The 16455-nt window shown below is 41.6% G+C and overlaps 1 protein-coding gene across 2 annotated transcripts in view; it reads right to left on the reverse strand.

The window, feature by feature from the left end:
- The window catches only part of LOC119493527 (calsenilin-like), a 62236-nt gene that overhangs the window by 31551 nt on the left and 14230 nt on the right, over positions 1 to 16455 (reverse strand). For both annotated transcript variants that reach the window (XM_037778897.1, XM_037778895.1), the window contains exon 5: positions 9107 to 9281. In XM_037778897.1, coding sequence (XP_037634825.1) covers positions 9107 to 9281 — 175 coding nt within the window. The remainder of the gene's footprint in view (positions 1 to 9106; positions 9282 to 16455) is intronic.

Genomic DNA, 16455 nt, shown 5'->3' on the forward strand with positions numbered 1-16455 from the left:
GTATTTTGGAAAAGGTGCCAAACCCAATAAAAGTTGACTTTCACGACGGTCAAACGGAGACATCTGATAGAAAACAAATGAGGAAGCACCTCTTGAATATGAAGCCAAAGTGTTTCCTTAAGATACAAATATTAAAAAGTCTTTATAATAGGCGGCTACATTATTAAAAATAAGATCAACGTGTATCGACTGAAATGAATTAAGGACGAGCTTCAATCACACACGTAAAGTAAAAGTACATAAGTATCAGCTAAATGTACTTAAAGGATCAAAAGTAAAAGTACTTGGCTCCTGTATTATATATTACATTATTAGATTATTAATATTAATGCATCAATGTGTAAGCAGCATTTTACTGTTGCAGCTGATCAGGGTGAAACTAGTTTTATCTACTTTGTATACAGTTTGGTAGGTTAGTCCAGTGGTACTCAACCAGGGTGACCAGATCCTGACAAACCAAATGTGGGACAAAGAGTATGTTTGTGTGGGACAATGTGGGACACGTTACCAAGGCTGAGAGGAAGTCTACAGTTTTGATATCATGTCTATCTAACTTAAATAATAAACATTTTTATTCTGCCTCTTATCTTGTAACATCTCTTTGCTTTGCCCGAATGCATCCACAGATCGGCACATCTGTTGTGAGACTCGCATGAACTGTGACGCTTCATATCGTTGTGTGAAATAGAAAAATAACTGGTAAATTTCACAAAAAAACTCTGAGAATCTCCTTCCACCCGGCTTATAAATACTTATAAGTAATTTCACAGTCTTTGTTGTAGCTGCTCCTCCTTTTTTCTTTGTGTTAGTTTCCATCATATTTTGCCAAAACCTGCAGAGCTTTGTGACTTTGCGGGGACTCGCAATTTTCCCCGTTGGGCGTAGCGTAGCAAAGACGGTGAAACGTTAACCTGCACTTGACCCACGTGTGAGCAATTTGACAGTAAAACACAACCTCGTGATGATGACAGCCTTCATTTGATAAAAGCCAGATTTTTAAATAAAGCGTCTGTCCTGCAGTGGTTTGACTTTTGAAAACTAGAGTCAATGAAAATGTGGGACATCGTCTCAATATGTGGGATGTGGGACAAGGGATAAAATTGCTACGCAGTCCCTCGTAAAATGGGACACCTGGTCACCCTATACTCAACCTAGGGGTCAGGGACCCTCCAAAGGGCCAGAAGATAAATCTGAGGGGTTGTGAGATGATTAACGCGGTAAGTAAAAAATTCTGTCTCTTTGGTGTAACTGCCAACAATTAATAGACATGTGAAACATGACAGAGCCTCAACTAGACACTACTGTTTTATAAGGACTTTTGTATTATATTTAACAATCTTAACGTGTATAATCTTAATTTGAAAAGTAACTTTAGCTGTCAGATGAATGTAGTGGAGTAAAAACTACAATATCTCCCTCTGAAATGTTGTTGAGTAGAAGTATAAAGTAGCATAATACTCAAGTAAAATACAAGTACCTCAAAATTGGATTTAAGAGTACTTGAGCAAATATACTTAGCTACTTTCCACCACTGCTTCAACAGTCACTGACTGAACACTTTGTCACAGATAACAGTAATGAAAAAATACAAACATACAGATTCTCTTGAACAACCAATAACGGTAAATGAACACAATCACAGTTTCTATCGATATCAGCTATTTATCTTTTGTTTTAAGAGGCAGAAAGAACAACCAGCGGCAGAGTAAAAGGTTGGAAAATACCTTGAACTAGCGTCCCAGTGATGAAGCCAAAGAAGCAGCGCAGCAGCTTGGTGAGCTCCTTTTCACACTCTGCCTTGCATGAATTCATCCTCTAAACTTTGACCAACAGCACCAAAGAGTGTACAAATAAATAAAATTAAAAAAGGAAAAAAACGGGGGTCCTCAAGATAAAACCTGTCAAAACACTCCAAAAAGAAGAAAGACGCTCTATGTTCAGTCACTAAATTGGACGAATTTGAAAGCGCACTCTAAAAAACTTGCAGAAGAAGTAATCTGATGTTGCCCGTTTCCCTTTAGATAACACTAAAGCTCCTTTTTAAACTGGTGCCCCAGTTTACAGGTGATGTTCACTCCCTCTTCCTCCTCCTCTTCCTCTTCTCTCCTCTTTCACTTGTTCCTTTCCTCTACCCTTGTCGCCTCAGGAGGAGGAGGAAGAGGAGGAGGAGGTGAAGTGAATCGCATGATGTTTGGTCCATCCTGAAGCTCCGGTCGCTGTCGTTTCAGATGACCCACTCTTACAAACACTGACACCCGTGAACGCTCCTCCTGTTTCACCCTTCATTACCGCTGTGTGGTCACCGGGACACGCACAAGTTCAACCGACTTTCTCTGACAGACAGAAGTCACACAGAGAGAAGAAGAAGAAGAAAAAAGAAGAAGCTGGAGCAGAAATATTTGACAGTTCAGTGAAGAAACCTAATCTCACTTCCCTCCCTCCCTCCTCCATATCTAATCCCACTCATGTTACACTTTTCATATTACAGTCATTCATATCGCTCCTCTTCTTCTCTCACTTCCCTCCCATATGGCCTCATTATCTGACTCTTCTTCTGTGATGTGGGAGCTACTTTTAAATCAAAGATTAAACGTTGTGCAGAGTGTCATTTCTTATTCTACAGAATGAAAAACTTCTCTCTCTAGAACAGATAGTAATGGAGTGGGGCTGTATGTATGACAGCTTCTGGGTTAGAAGAATGAGTCGATTAATTAACAACTATTTTGATAATCTATTCATTACTTAAGTAATTTATCAAGATAAAAGAACAAACATCTACCGGTTCCAGCTTCTAAAATGTAAAAACTGTGTTTTATATCTCTGTGAATTGAATATCTTTGGGCTTTGAAGATGTCACCTTGGGCTGTGAGAAATAGTGAAGTGCATTTTGCACATTTTATACAGTAGAACGAACCAGTGATGATCAATCAGAGGTACTTCTTCAGTTGCCTGGGGGGACAGTACTTGAAAAGGTGCCAAGCGTGTAGAAAATCTACGGTTGCTGATGTGAAAATGCGAAAGGCCTATCTAGAGCTGTCGTAAGAGTAGCGTCATTTGGAGAATAGCAGATCCAGTGCATTAAGTGTTTGTGTACATGGGAAGTCTCCTGATTTCCTCCCGGGGTCACAATTCTCCCGCATTTCTCCTGACTTATTTATTCACACCTTCTTTTCCTTTTCGTTATCTCCACGTGTTTCTGGCGCTGTACAGCGTCTATAAGCCCAACTGTTTCCACCCGGACGTCAATACAGCCACACCGAATGTCGTTTCAAATTGAATTTGATTTCAAATGTCGTAAGAGATGCTCGGGACACAGCGTGCAGCGCCCGAAGTTGGTCTTTGCTCGACGCAGCGAAAAGCCGTCGTGGCGTGGCACTTGCCATTGGAAATAACGGGTTTCAGAGAGCAGTGGTGCCGTTGTGTCTGAAAGGACCTTCAGTGAGTGAGAGAAGGAGAGAGAAATGGAGAGAACTAAGAGAGAGAAATACTCAAGCAAGGGCAGAAAATGTATGAATGAATAAAAACTGATGAATATTAGTTTATACCAGAGGTTTATGCAGATTCACGCCAGAGGGGTGAATTATTCAGTTTTCTTTCCTCAGAATTAAAGGTAAAGTTTAACATAAAAATGCTGTTTCAGTGTGTTATTTTCATTCTTTAAAAGTCACCAAACTGCAGGAAACAAAGTCTCTAAAACTCAGTTTTTTTCTGACCCCCGCTTCGGTTTTCAAATCCTCCATATTTTTGAGGTCTCAAGGTTGGCCGGTGACGTATGTATGCCGGCAACGCCTGCTCGCCAGCACAGAGGCATAAAAACATGAAGGGGAATTGTTGTAATTAAAGAATGTAAAGTCATTAAACCCCAAAAACAACAGTGAGGACATACAGTAACTTCTGTGTTCTCAGTTTTGCACATAAATAAATCGATTAATCGGAAAAATAACTGACTGATTACTTGATTATAAAATAACTATGAGGTGCACAGCAGGTCAGAATAACATCCATGTCTCCTGACGTGCAGACTTGTGTTATCAACACCAGCATCCTCTCTGCCCATTTTATTCTCCACACACCCTCAGCTGTAGAGCTTAATATCCAGCAGTCTATCAAACTGGGCTCGCTGTCTCCACCTCTCCACGTCTAAACTAAACCTCAGCAACAGCTTCACCACCGCCGCCGTCACCACTACCACCCCACCTCTCTCTGACACACTACTCCATCTCTGTGCTGCTATTTTTAGCTGCTGGCCATTACCGAGGTGAGGGCTTGCCCACCGATAATACTGACAATACTCTTCCCCCTGCAGCGCTGAGATGAAATAGATCCCATCACAGCCCTGCTTCTCTTTCTCTCTCTCCGTCACCGTTGAGCTGTTGTTTTACTCACTGTGCTCCTGTTTCACCTACGCACAAAGAGCTCCCTCAATGATTCTACAACCAGAAACACCTGAAGGATAATCTGGATCTGTATAAGACTGATTATACTATGTGTTAATGTGGGTTCAAATTACACATGTAGCTAAGAACCACCTCATAACCCCAACGCTCGGTGGTGGAATGTAACTGTAAGTACATTTACTCAAGTACAAATGAGAGGTCATCGTCGTCTGACAGCTTTAGTTACTTAGGTTACAGTTATTCATCCCCTCTCTGTCCAGTGAAATTCAAATACCTCCAGATGTTTTGATTTTGAATATTTGTGATAAACTGAAGGATGAAGTGTTCATTTATGTGTTGAGAAAATCCTCCTTCTTCAGCTAAGTAAACTATTAAAAAAGCCTCTTGGATCAGCTGGAACATGCATCATCACAAAGCTGAAAACAGGGCGTTTTTTATTGAGCTCATGAAAAGTTGACTTTTTAGAGCTACATGATTCACACAGGAAGATACGATGATCTTATAGAATATGATGCATTGTTGTAAATTAAACTACTAACAGTATATAAAGTAGTTCTAAAGCAGTACATCTAAAGCAGTAAAATGGAATACACACATTAATGCAGCATTATTACACAGCTTTTTATAAGGCGTTCTACGGTCTGTTATTTCTTTATAACAGACCGTTGCCATGTATAACAGACCGTTGCTGTGTATAACAGGCCGTTGCTGTGTATAACAGACCATTGCTATGTATAACAGACCGTTGCTGTGTATAACAGACCGTTGCTATGTATAACAGACCGTTGCTATGTATAACAGACTGTTGCTATGAATAACAGACCGTTGCTATGTATAAAAGACCGTTGCTATGGGCGCAGCTCTGAAGTCGGACTTTGGTGGACCGTTTTTGTGTCGAATTATTGATTTCTTAAGTAAGTAGCCGTGTAATAAGCGGGATAATGTACAGTGAGCCGGTCATTGTTGTGAAATAAACTTCGACAGAGCGATGCAAGATGTCGCATCGCAACATTTTACGTAATATTAGCTAATTTAAAAACATCATATATAATAGGGAATATTTTTTTTGCAGAATGAGTACTTTTACTTTTGAAACTTTAAGTTAATTTTTCTGATAATACTTAAATATTTTTACTTAAAGCTGTAGTTTGTAACTTTGAGCAAATATGATAAAAAGTTTTTTTTTTTAAATCTGATCCTGAGAGTAGTGCATTAGACAGATAATCTATGAAACAAATCATGTTCCTCTGCCTCCTCCAAGAGCTCCTTTAATGGCATTTGCAAGATTTCAACATGCCAGAACAAAAACAACCAATCAGAGCCGAGGAGTCTCTCGTCAGCCGTCAACTCCTCCTAAAGCGAAGCAAAACAAATGGGTTCAAACAACAAAAGCCTGAACCTGCTGCCAAAACATTTCTCTCTCAGCATCTCCATCATTTTCAGCCTAAAGAAACTTGATCCGAGCAGCGATCAGTAGCGTTTCCAGATAATAAAATGTCCATCAAACTTTCATAAACGTAAACAGCCGTCTGTCCCGTGTTGCCACTCGGGGACGCCAAAGTGCAAAGTTTGTTGGTGAAGCTGTGAGGAAAAACATGACGGCACTTAGTGAAGTGCTGCTGATGGGGCCAAGGGAGGAAGAGGAGAGGAGTGTGTGTGTGTGTGCGTGTGTGTGTGTGCGATAAACAGGATTGCGTGATAAGCCACAAGGGCAGGTCTTATACGACTGATCTAGTGCTCACATTTCAGTGACCTGCTAGAGTACCGTTACATGGAAGATGAGGCTGAGCTGCTACGGGTCACAATCACGCACATCTGACTCATTTGGTTTAAAGGTATAATATACAGGATTTTCCTAAAAACAATGTGTAGACTCACATAAAGGTAGTCGCTCTCAATCATCACTTATGACCCACTAATAGTGTGTGGCGGTGTCTGTATCTGCAGGGGCCCTGCCCTCTGCTTGTATTTTATTATTTTATTCTTATTTTGCTGTGTTCGGGGCGTTTCTGGGTGCCAGCCTTTGGGCACTGGGTGTGTAACCCCCATGCACGTGCAAGCACAAATCCAAAAGGAAGCTACGAAAATGGCGGAAACGAAGCAGAAGAAGCGCAAATATAGTGAGGCAAAACGCAAAGGGGACAAAGCTCATTAAAACGAGAGTGAATCTGAGGTTGGCTTTCAGGACAGGAGAGGGGGGCATAGATGGATAGGAGGAAGTAGGAAAGGAGACAAGTGAAGGAAAGCAAGGAGCAGGGAAAGACAGGAACAAGTAGGGAAGAAAACAAGGAGGTAGTGAAGGAAAAGACGAGGTGGGGAAAGAAGTAGGAAAGGAAACTAGGAGGTTAATGAGGAAAATCCGGAAGTATGCAGTAAAGAAAAGGAGAGGAGGCATAGATGGAATGAAAGAATTAGGAAAGAAGAAGGAGACAAGTAGGTAAGGAAGGAAAGGAGAGGAGGCATAGATGGAATGAAAGATGCTGGGAAGAAGAAGGAGACAAGGAGGTACGGAAGGAAAGAAGAGGAGGCATAGATGGAAAAAAAAAGTAGGAAAGAAGAAGGAGACAAGTAGGTAAGGAAGGAAGGGAGAGGAGGCATAGATGGAATGAAAGAAGTTGGAAAGAAGAAGGAGGTAAAGAAGAAAAGGGGAGGGCAGGAAAGGACATGAAAAAGTACAGAAGGAGACAAGAAGACACTGAAGGAAAGTAAGCAGCAGGGAAAGACAAGAAGTAGGAAAGGACACAAGGAGGTCATGAAGTGCAGGAGGGAGAAGGAAAGGAGAGATGGAGTTTCTCTGAACTACGACTTAATACCAGCATGTAACAACACTGAGAGCTCTGAAGATAACGAACTCTTTCATTTAAAAGCACTTCATCCGGCTCCCTGCAGGCGGGAGATTAACTGTGCAGGATTACAGCTGAGCCACTGGGTGGAGCACCGACACTGAGTCCATGAACAGACAGAGAGTGGAGACTGGAGACCAGTCCAGACCACATACTGGGTCCAGTAAGGTAAGAAACAACATCCAGGAAGTCTTGATTAGTCTTTAAGCTCTTCTATTTATTTACACCAAAACTGTGTGCCTGTACATATTGATCGATCTGAAAATATCGACACTACAGACACCTTCGTCTCGTTTTGATTGATTCTAGCGTCAATAGGGTCGATACAAAAATAGGGATCAGTTTCTCTCTTCTACACCAATTTATATTTCATCATCTGTGCAACCAATGTTCTGTTTCTCACTGCTGTTGTGATGTCGTGGTGCATCCTGACGATGTAATCTGACTGACACATGACGGCTGAAGAAAGAGGAGCATGTTTGGAGCTATTTCACAGCGGATGGTTAAGGGTAGTTTGCACTTTTCTTTTTAGTTATTTGCCCCTAAAAAAGGTTTTAAAGCATTCATTATCCTCAATCGATTAAAATACTGAATCACGATTAATCGCAAATTAATCACACATCATTTATCTGTTCAAAATGTACCTTAAAGGGAGATTTATCAAGTATTTAATACTCTTATCAACATGGGAGTGGACAAATATGCTACTTTAAGCAAATGTATGTATATATTTATTATTGGAAATCAATTAACGACACAAAACAATGACAGATATTGTCCAGAAACCCTCACAGGTACTGCATTTAGCATAACAAATATGCTAAAATCATAACATGGCAAACTGCAGCCCAACAGGCAACAACAGCTGTCAGTGTGTCAGTGTGCTGACTTGACTATAACTTGCCCCGAAACTGCATGTGATTATCATAAAGTGGGCATGTCTGTAAAGGGGAGACTCGTGGGTACCCATAGAACCCATTTTCATTCACATATCTGGAGGTCAGAGGTCAAGGGACCCTTTGTAAATGGCTATGCAGCTTTTACTCACCAAAATGTAGCGCAAGTTTGGAGCGTTATTTAGCCTCCTTCACTAAAACTAAAAAAAAAATTTGCCAAAATGCTCTGCCAATGGTAAACAGTGTATTCTCATAAGGCTACCAGGAAGTTGACTAAGTAAGTAAACAGGCTTTCCAACCATGTAAAATACAATGCCAATTAGCATTGTAACAACAGAGAAATAATCCACCAAAGACAAGTTTCCAAACTTTTTTTTCCCAGTTTATATACAGTAATAATAATATATATATATCCCAAAATAGCCCACGAAATAAGGAATAATCTCACATTATTCATTCTTCATATTTAACATTATTATTAGTTATGAAACGGGGGAGATGGAGACAGACAGACAATTTGCGGACCTGTTAAATGAAGTGTTATCAAAAAAAAAAAAATGTGATCACAAAAAAAAGAGTATTGGTATTGATATCGGCGATTCTGGCCCTGTGCTACTTGGTATCGGATCAATACCAGTTTGTGGTATCTCCCACTTGTGCTTGTGAGAGGCAGTTAAAAAGAGGCACAGAGGAGGAGACGGGTTTATCTGAGTAGTTCAGGTCGATGTAGAGAATATTAATGTTTAACTGAGGGCGTACAGACATTTGATTAATGAGCGTATGCAACTAAATGATCTCTGGGTACTTGACCCCGAGGTCAGCTGCCCGGTACAATGAGTCAGTCGGGCCCACAGGGACCGCAGGAGGCCAGCAGAGGTCCATCCGGTCAATCCGGCGGTCGATTCTAACACTGTTAGTCACACTTGTTGTGCATTCACCACATCGTCAGACTCACCCACACATCACTCACCTTTGTCCTGTGGCTGTGTGCTGGAGATGATCCATTTAACCAGGCAGCACTTCATCAGAGCTTTCCGAGAGAACCGCGGCTTCTGCCACTTCCCAGAATCCTTCACTCTGCCCGGTGCGGGCTCGACGCCGTTGGCATCTCCCAGCAGGCTGCCATCGACCACCTTGCCATCCGCCTGGAGGACAGAGGGAGGAGGACGGAGGGAGGGAGGACGGAGGGAGAGAGAGAGAGAGAGAGAGAGTTCAGGTCAATATGGAAATGAAACAAACCGGGCGGAGATGTTTAAATTAAACAGGAGATTATGTGAGTGCCTGGAAAATATGATTAGCCTCTGATCTGGAAGTGTTTCAGGAACATTTTTTAAGAGGTTCAACAAGAGTTCAGTTCAGTTCTGAACTTCCTGTGAGACTTTATGAGCTTTTTATTATCTGAGTTTTTGGACAGTTTGTGTCCAAATCTACTGTCTGATGATCTGATAGAGCTCCACCTCTCTACATGCACTACTACTGTAGAAGATGGATGGATGGATGGATGGATGGATGGATGGATGGATGGATGGATGGATAGATGGAGAGATGGATAGATGGATGGATTGATGGATGGATGGATAGATGGAGGGATAGATGGATGGATTGATGGATGGACGGATAGATGGACGGATGGATGGACGGATGGATGGACGGATGGATGGATGGATGGATAGATGGATAGATAGACAGACAGATAGATAAACAGATAGATAGATAGATAGATAGATAGATAGATAGGAGATTAGGATTGCATTGCATTTATATTAGATCCAATGGCAAGCACTAAATGTATGTACGTACTAAATAGCAACATTATGGACGCTTTAATTGATGCATGTGAGAATAATGACTTAATTTGACTAATTTATATAAAAAATCATTCATTCATAACAACCCCACCATCATGTAGCTGCTTCTCGCACCATATGGTCTTGAAAATCTTTTAATAAGGACGGATTACAACAGTTTGGCTGCAAATACAACAGCTCACAACAATCCACCGACACTGAGCGGATACAAGAACAAGAATAAGAGTGAGCTATCTTTAGTTTAGTTTTAGAAAGAGTTTGATTTCCACTTCATCTACCAGAAATGTTCAAATCTGTGATGAGAGTAAAGAGTTTTTTCTTGGACAGCCTAAAGACTTAAACCTTGACGTCAGCTTTCTAAGAAATCAGGGTGGAGGTGAGGTTACTTTAATATCTCTGAGTTAAGCGCCATCACATCTTGAAATATCTCCCCTTCAGGTTTAATTTTCAGATATATTAAAATCCTGTTTTTGTTCATTTTCGTGTTCAGCTCCAATTTATCAACATGACTCTTACTATGCAGGACCAGTCCCCCTCCGGCTCATTCATATTCACCGTTTATCCTCTCTCATCAGTGGAGATAAACTTGATATCAAAGTAATTTTTTTGCTCTAATATATGTCTTTTTTCTCTCCTTCATATCTTGGCATCATTTCAGTTTCTTCAACAGCAAACACTGACTTGATCTGAGGGGATTTGATTTAGTGAGAACTAGGGCTGTCAGAGTTAACGTGATAACAACGCGTCATTGCTAATTTGTTTTCACGCCACTAATTTCTTTAACACTTTAACGCAATAGATCTTTAGGTTGTAGCGGGCTCATTTTTAAAGCTAGAGTGAAGATACTGGCATCATATGAAACTAGAAAACTTAAAGAATCCATCGGTACCAACCATGTCATACTAGCTTGTCACAAAGGAAGCTAAATGACACTCCAAACTTGTGCCAAATTTATGCAAGAAAAAACTGTCAGCTCTTTTCGTCACAACGGTGCAGTAAAGCGAATGCAATACCGCCCATGCTGCTCTGATTCTATGGCCAATCTCACGTTCCATTGTCCCCTCACTCACGAACAAGACCCCGAGGTACTTGAACTCCTTCACTTGGGGGTAAGGGCTCATTCCCTATCCGGAGTAGGCAATCCATTGGTTTCCTGCTGAGAACCATGGCCTCAGATTTAGTTTGCGATTAATCGCGATTAAATATTTTGATCTATTTACAGCCGTAGCTATTCTCAAGGAGCTTTATTAAGCCTACAAAACACACATACACATACATGTGTTCACTGGTGTGTGGGGAGGAAGATGAAAGAGGTGAAGACAGAACAAACAGTAGCTCTGTTTACTCTGTGGGGAGGAGAAGGAAAGCAAAGGATGACAGTTGGAGAAGAGAGGGAGAAAGAGAAGGAGATGGGAGGAGGAGGAGGAGGAGGAGGAGGAGGAGGAGGAGGGAGCACACACACACACACACACATAGAGGATTTTAAACGGCTAGTTGATCCCACGGGAGTCTGACTATGCAAATCCCCGTACTTTAAGGTAATGAGAGAGAATGAGGAAGAGAAAATAGAGAGTAAAATAAGAAGATGTGGGGAGGTCTTGCTCGTGTTCCTGGAAGAACTGAAGTCAATTAGCATAATGAATTCTGGCCTATCTGAGAAGAAGAGCAAAGGACGGCCAGAGGACTAGAAGACGGTGGAGATGAAGATATGGAAAGCACTTTGCAGGAGGAATACATTTACTATTTCTGTGCATCTTCCACATGAAGAGACGGATGAAAAAAGAGCTAAAGATGAGAGAGGAAAAAGGCGGGGAAGAAGGAAGAAGACTACGAGGAGGAGGAACATCTGCATAGACATACACACAGAGTCGAACTAACGTAATGACAACATACTGAAATGGAAAGACTAATTTCTTTAATGCATTTGATCTTTCGGAGGTTGTAGCGGGCTCAGTTTTAAAGCTAGAGTGAAGATACTGGTATCATGTGAAACTAGAAAACATAAAGAATCAATTAGTGTCAAAGGAGGCTAAATAATGCTCCAAACTTGCACTAAATTTTGGTGAGTAAAAGCTGCATAGCCATTTTCAAAGGGGTCCCTTGACCTCTGACCTCAAGATATGTGAATGAAAATGGGTTCTATGGGTACCCACGAGTCTACCCTCTACAGGCATGCCCACTTTATGATAGTCACATGCAGTTTGGGGGCAAGTCAAGGGAATACATTTACTATTTCTGTGCGTCTTCCACATGAAGAGACGGATGAAAAAAGAGCTAAAGATGAGAGAGGAAAAAGGCGGGGAAGAAGAAGAAGAAGAAGGGAACATCTGCATAGACATACACACAGAGTAACGTAATGACAACATACTGAAATGGAAAGAAGATGACGGAAACAATTTCCATTCATCCCAACGTCTATTTATTCACAGATGAACGGCGGCACGGCAGAGAGAGGAGTAATATGAAAAAAGGCTCAGCCGCGACTCGCTTCTTCTTGTTCTTCTTCGGAGGAGTAAATTAGAATTGTTTTCAAATGTGGCTTTTCAGTGGAAGTCACAAATTGGAAAGAGGAGGCGGCGAGACAAACAGACGCAGACAGACGCAGTGTAAACACGAGGAAATCCAGTGCTACTTTACTTGTTTATTCACGGGCCGCTGGATATGCAGGCATACTCGCAATTTTAAGACACACACACAATTTCAACTAGTACTTTCTATCTTATGTTCCCTGTTAACGCTTCAGCTGGCTTTGTCCTGGGGCAGCACTTCCCTCCTGTAACGTCTGCACACAAACACACTATAAGGCCGAGCATATACCCATAGCGCTCAGAGCAAACACAGAGCAGCGACGCGACACACAACGCTATGCTCCGCCATAAATTATTAAATACCAGTCGCCGTGTTGTTGGTTCAATGAATGTTGGTTTACATGAAGCGTAAACTGTGGCCTCATTACATGAAAGATCTTCTCACTGTTTGTTTTCAACAGAGAGACACAATCTGGACCAATTAAAATACAGTTCAACCTCTCGACATCTACACAAACATTTAAGTAAACTTCAGTGCTATGTCACCACAGCTTAGTGCATTTACTCAAGTACTGTACTTAAGAACATTTTGAGTATTTCCATTTGATACTAAATTATACTCCACTACATTTCAAAGGGAGATATTGTACATTGATGATATGCTGTCAATCTTTGATTTTTTTAATTTAACTATTTTCAAGGGGACAGAGGGACAGCTGCATACCAATCTCTTCAGGAAGAGTACCTCACGCAACACTATCCTCAGAGCTGAATCTTTTCAACCCCTACCACCTTAAAGAAAACATCCCATATGGCCAATTCCAACGCCTACGACGTATTTGTGACCAAGAGACTGATTTTGTTGAACATGTCTAATATGCCCGGTTCAGACTACACGATATCAGCCCGATTATAGCCCGACACGGCCGTCGTAGGGGATCGGGAACGATAAATGAGTGTTGTGTGCAAAAATCGATCCTCTTATCTTGTGTAGTGTGTCATAGTACACGACAACCGACGCCACGTCCCAAGGAACCCCAAGGAAAAGTCTAGCCTGTCAGAATTTTTCGTCTTGACACGCCTAGCGTGACATCTCCAACGACGTGTTCCTTTGAGTTGACCTATCAGGTGCTCTCTCCAGTGCGCAGTCGCAGTCAGGTCACTTGGTAATAAACAACATCCCGGCATAATAGTTTTTCAGAAAGAGCTTACAAACCTAGGGTGATTAAGCAGGCTTTTGATAGAGCAGTCACTTGAGCGTGATGCCCTTCTTCAAAAAAACATCAGACGTGAGCCTGCACATCAGTCTCGTCCATTTTTTGTCACTACATACAGTCCTTCTGCTGAGCAGATCAAACGCATCAAGATCATCATTGACAGCAACACTGTGTTGAGTCGAGTTTTTCCTTGAAGCTCTCTATTGTTTCTTTTAGAAGCGCCCCTACTCTTCGGGACAGGCTCATGCATTCATATCTTATCCAGCAGATAAAAAAGGCACTTGGCTGACTACGCCGTTTGGCAGCTTTAAATGCATGCATTGCCCTCACTGTGAAAATGTTGTGCAAACTAAATATTTTGCTGACGTTAACGCAGATAAAACATACACAAAGTGATTTCATTAACTGTATTACTACCATGTCTTGTCCATGTGAGGAGGGCTTTTTCTACATAGAGACGCCCTCGCCGAGCATAAATATGCCATCAGAGTCAGGAATCGCGACTGGGATTACTCGTAATAAGAGAGCGGGATGAACGAGACGGGAACATGAATGGAGTTGGAGAAACAAGTGAAAGAGTGATGGAGAGGGAATAGAGAGAGCGAGAGCCAGAGACGGAGTCTTGTAATGTCACATTAGCCGATGGGGGTTTCCATTAATAAGTTATATGTGATTAACATTCTACCAGGCCACAGCAGAGACAAAGCATGTTCTTCTGTATAATAATGTCCCAGCTCACATGTACTCAGAGTTTTCTCAGTCTGACTCAGCCAGCAGAGGTTCGTTTGTTCTTCCTGACTGCTTCCTCAAGGTCACAATGTGCTTTAAAACATGCCAATCCAAGAGGGAAATCCTGGAGTCGGAGGATGTAAAAAAAAAAGTCCTCTGAACTAGTTACGATGACCTTTCTTTCTCATGACACCTGTGCTGATCTGTCACTTTTAGAGACAACAACTTACTTACTAATTATCTGTGTCTATGGACAGTCCAGAATGACTGAACCGGACGAAACCCAGCATTACTAATATTAGACGAGCTAATTTAGACAGCCAAGCTCTGCTGAGAGTTCTTTGTTTAAAGGGAATATCACATATAATCACATAAATTAGCTGTTGCCAAGGAGATTTATATTCTATCCCTGTGAGGACATGTGAATTGCAGAGATACCAGAATAACCATGTGAACTTATGTGAGACCACACAGACGCATCCGCAACACATCTATAGATGAGAATTCAGAGCACATAAAAGCAGACACAAGCGCAGAGACTATAAATACACCGAGACCCAAATGCACAACAACACAAACAAACACGCTACATCCGTCACACATACAACCACCGCCCACATACTCACACTGCAGCTCAGTGATACCGCATGCTCGCAAGTTCAAAAGACCTTCAGAACTGGCAACCCAACAAACCCAACAAACCCAACAAACCCGACAAACCCAACAAACCTGAGTTAAATTAAGTGCAGAATTGATCGTTTGCTAAACCGCTCCCCGAACATTGACGTCCAATCACAGCTTAGCAATCATAACGGGCACAACAGGTGTGTGGAGCTTTGAATTTCTCCACCTGATGAAGCAGCATGCGTGTGACTTTAGTACAAGCAATATGTATATAAAGAGTTTGGAGGGTGGTGACCTAATTGATCCACAGGGCTACAGAGATTAATTTCACTTGGAATTAAAATAAGACTGTTATCTCATGTGGTACACACAGACGCATACAATGGAAAACAAGTAATTTAATCAGCCGTTCATATTAATATGCATTCTTTCTCTTCACCCTGGATGTCGGCACAAATCTGTCCTCCATCCCTCCATCTCCTCACCTCCTCATTGCTTCCAATTTATTTCCCAGTCACCCTCCTCTCGCTCCATAATGTCACCTGTCACCAGGCTACTCTCAAGGTGAGGCAGAAACACCCAGTGGGATTTAAACCTGAGGGAGGTAGACTCAGCCTGAGTGAGTGAGTGAGTGAGTGTGTGTTTTGTGTGCACGCCGTATGGGGAGAAATGAGACGAGCAGGCAGGAGGAGGAGCGCGGTGACAAGGACTTACAGCACTAAGATACAGAGAGAGATATACAGTAAATACATGATAAAAAAAATCTCGCACATAAATCCTACCACCCAGGATTTCCTGCAGAGGAGCCCAGAGCGAGATGCTCTCACATCTCGGAGCAGCATGAGAACGACGTGTTAGCTCATGGAGGAGATTTGTTCCTAAGTCAGTTGGAATAAAGTGATACCTATAGTGGTATAACATGATTGGCAGCACAAGAAAAGAAAAGGTTGAGTGCTTCTTTAAAAGCTTTAAACCCATATAAAGGGAAATTCCTCTAGTTTTAAACGTATAAATCAGTTTCCTAGTGACGAGCAGTTGTTACCCGGCATGTGAAAACAGTTGGATAATGTCCTCTGTGTGTCTGGAGAAAAAATAAACCCATCATTGTTTTGGAGAAAATTTATAACAGAAAACCTGGGCGTAGTAGGGCTGTCCCGAATACCATTTTTTGGGCTTCAAAGCTTATTAAACTTTAGCTCGTAGGTATGTGAAGCTTCGGTACAGTGCCGCTGCCGTACACACACACGTACCTCTACACACAACAAAAAGATATCCCTCTGAGAATAACTAATAATAATTAATGTTGAATATGAATAATGAATAATGTTGTGCGATTATTCCTTATTTCATGGGCTATTTTGGGATTTATACTTTATTATTACATACTTATATATAAATTCAAATACTGATTTG

The sequence above is a fragment of the Sebastes umbrosus genome, chromosome 8 (assembly GCF_015220745.1).
Source record: "Sebastes umbrosus isolate fSebUmb1 chromosome 8, fSebUmb1.pri, whole genome shotgun sequence".
Taxonomy (NCBI): Eukaryota; Metazoa; Chordata; class Actinopteri; order Perciformes; family Sebastidae; genus Sebastes; species Sebastes umbrosus.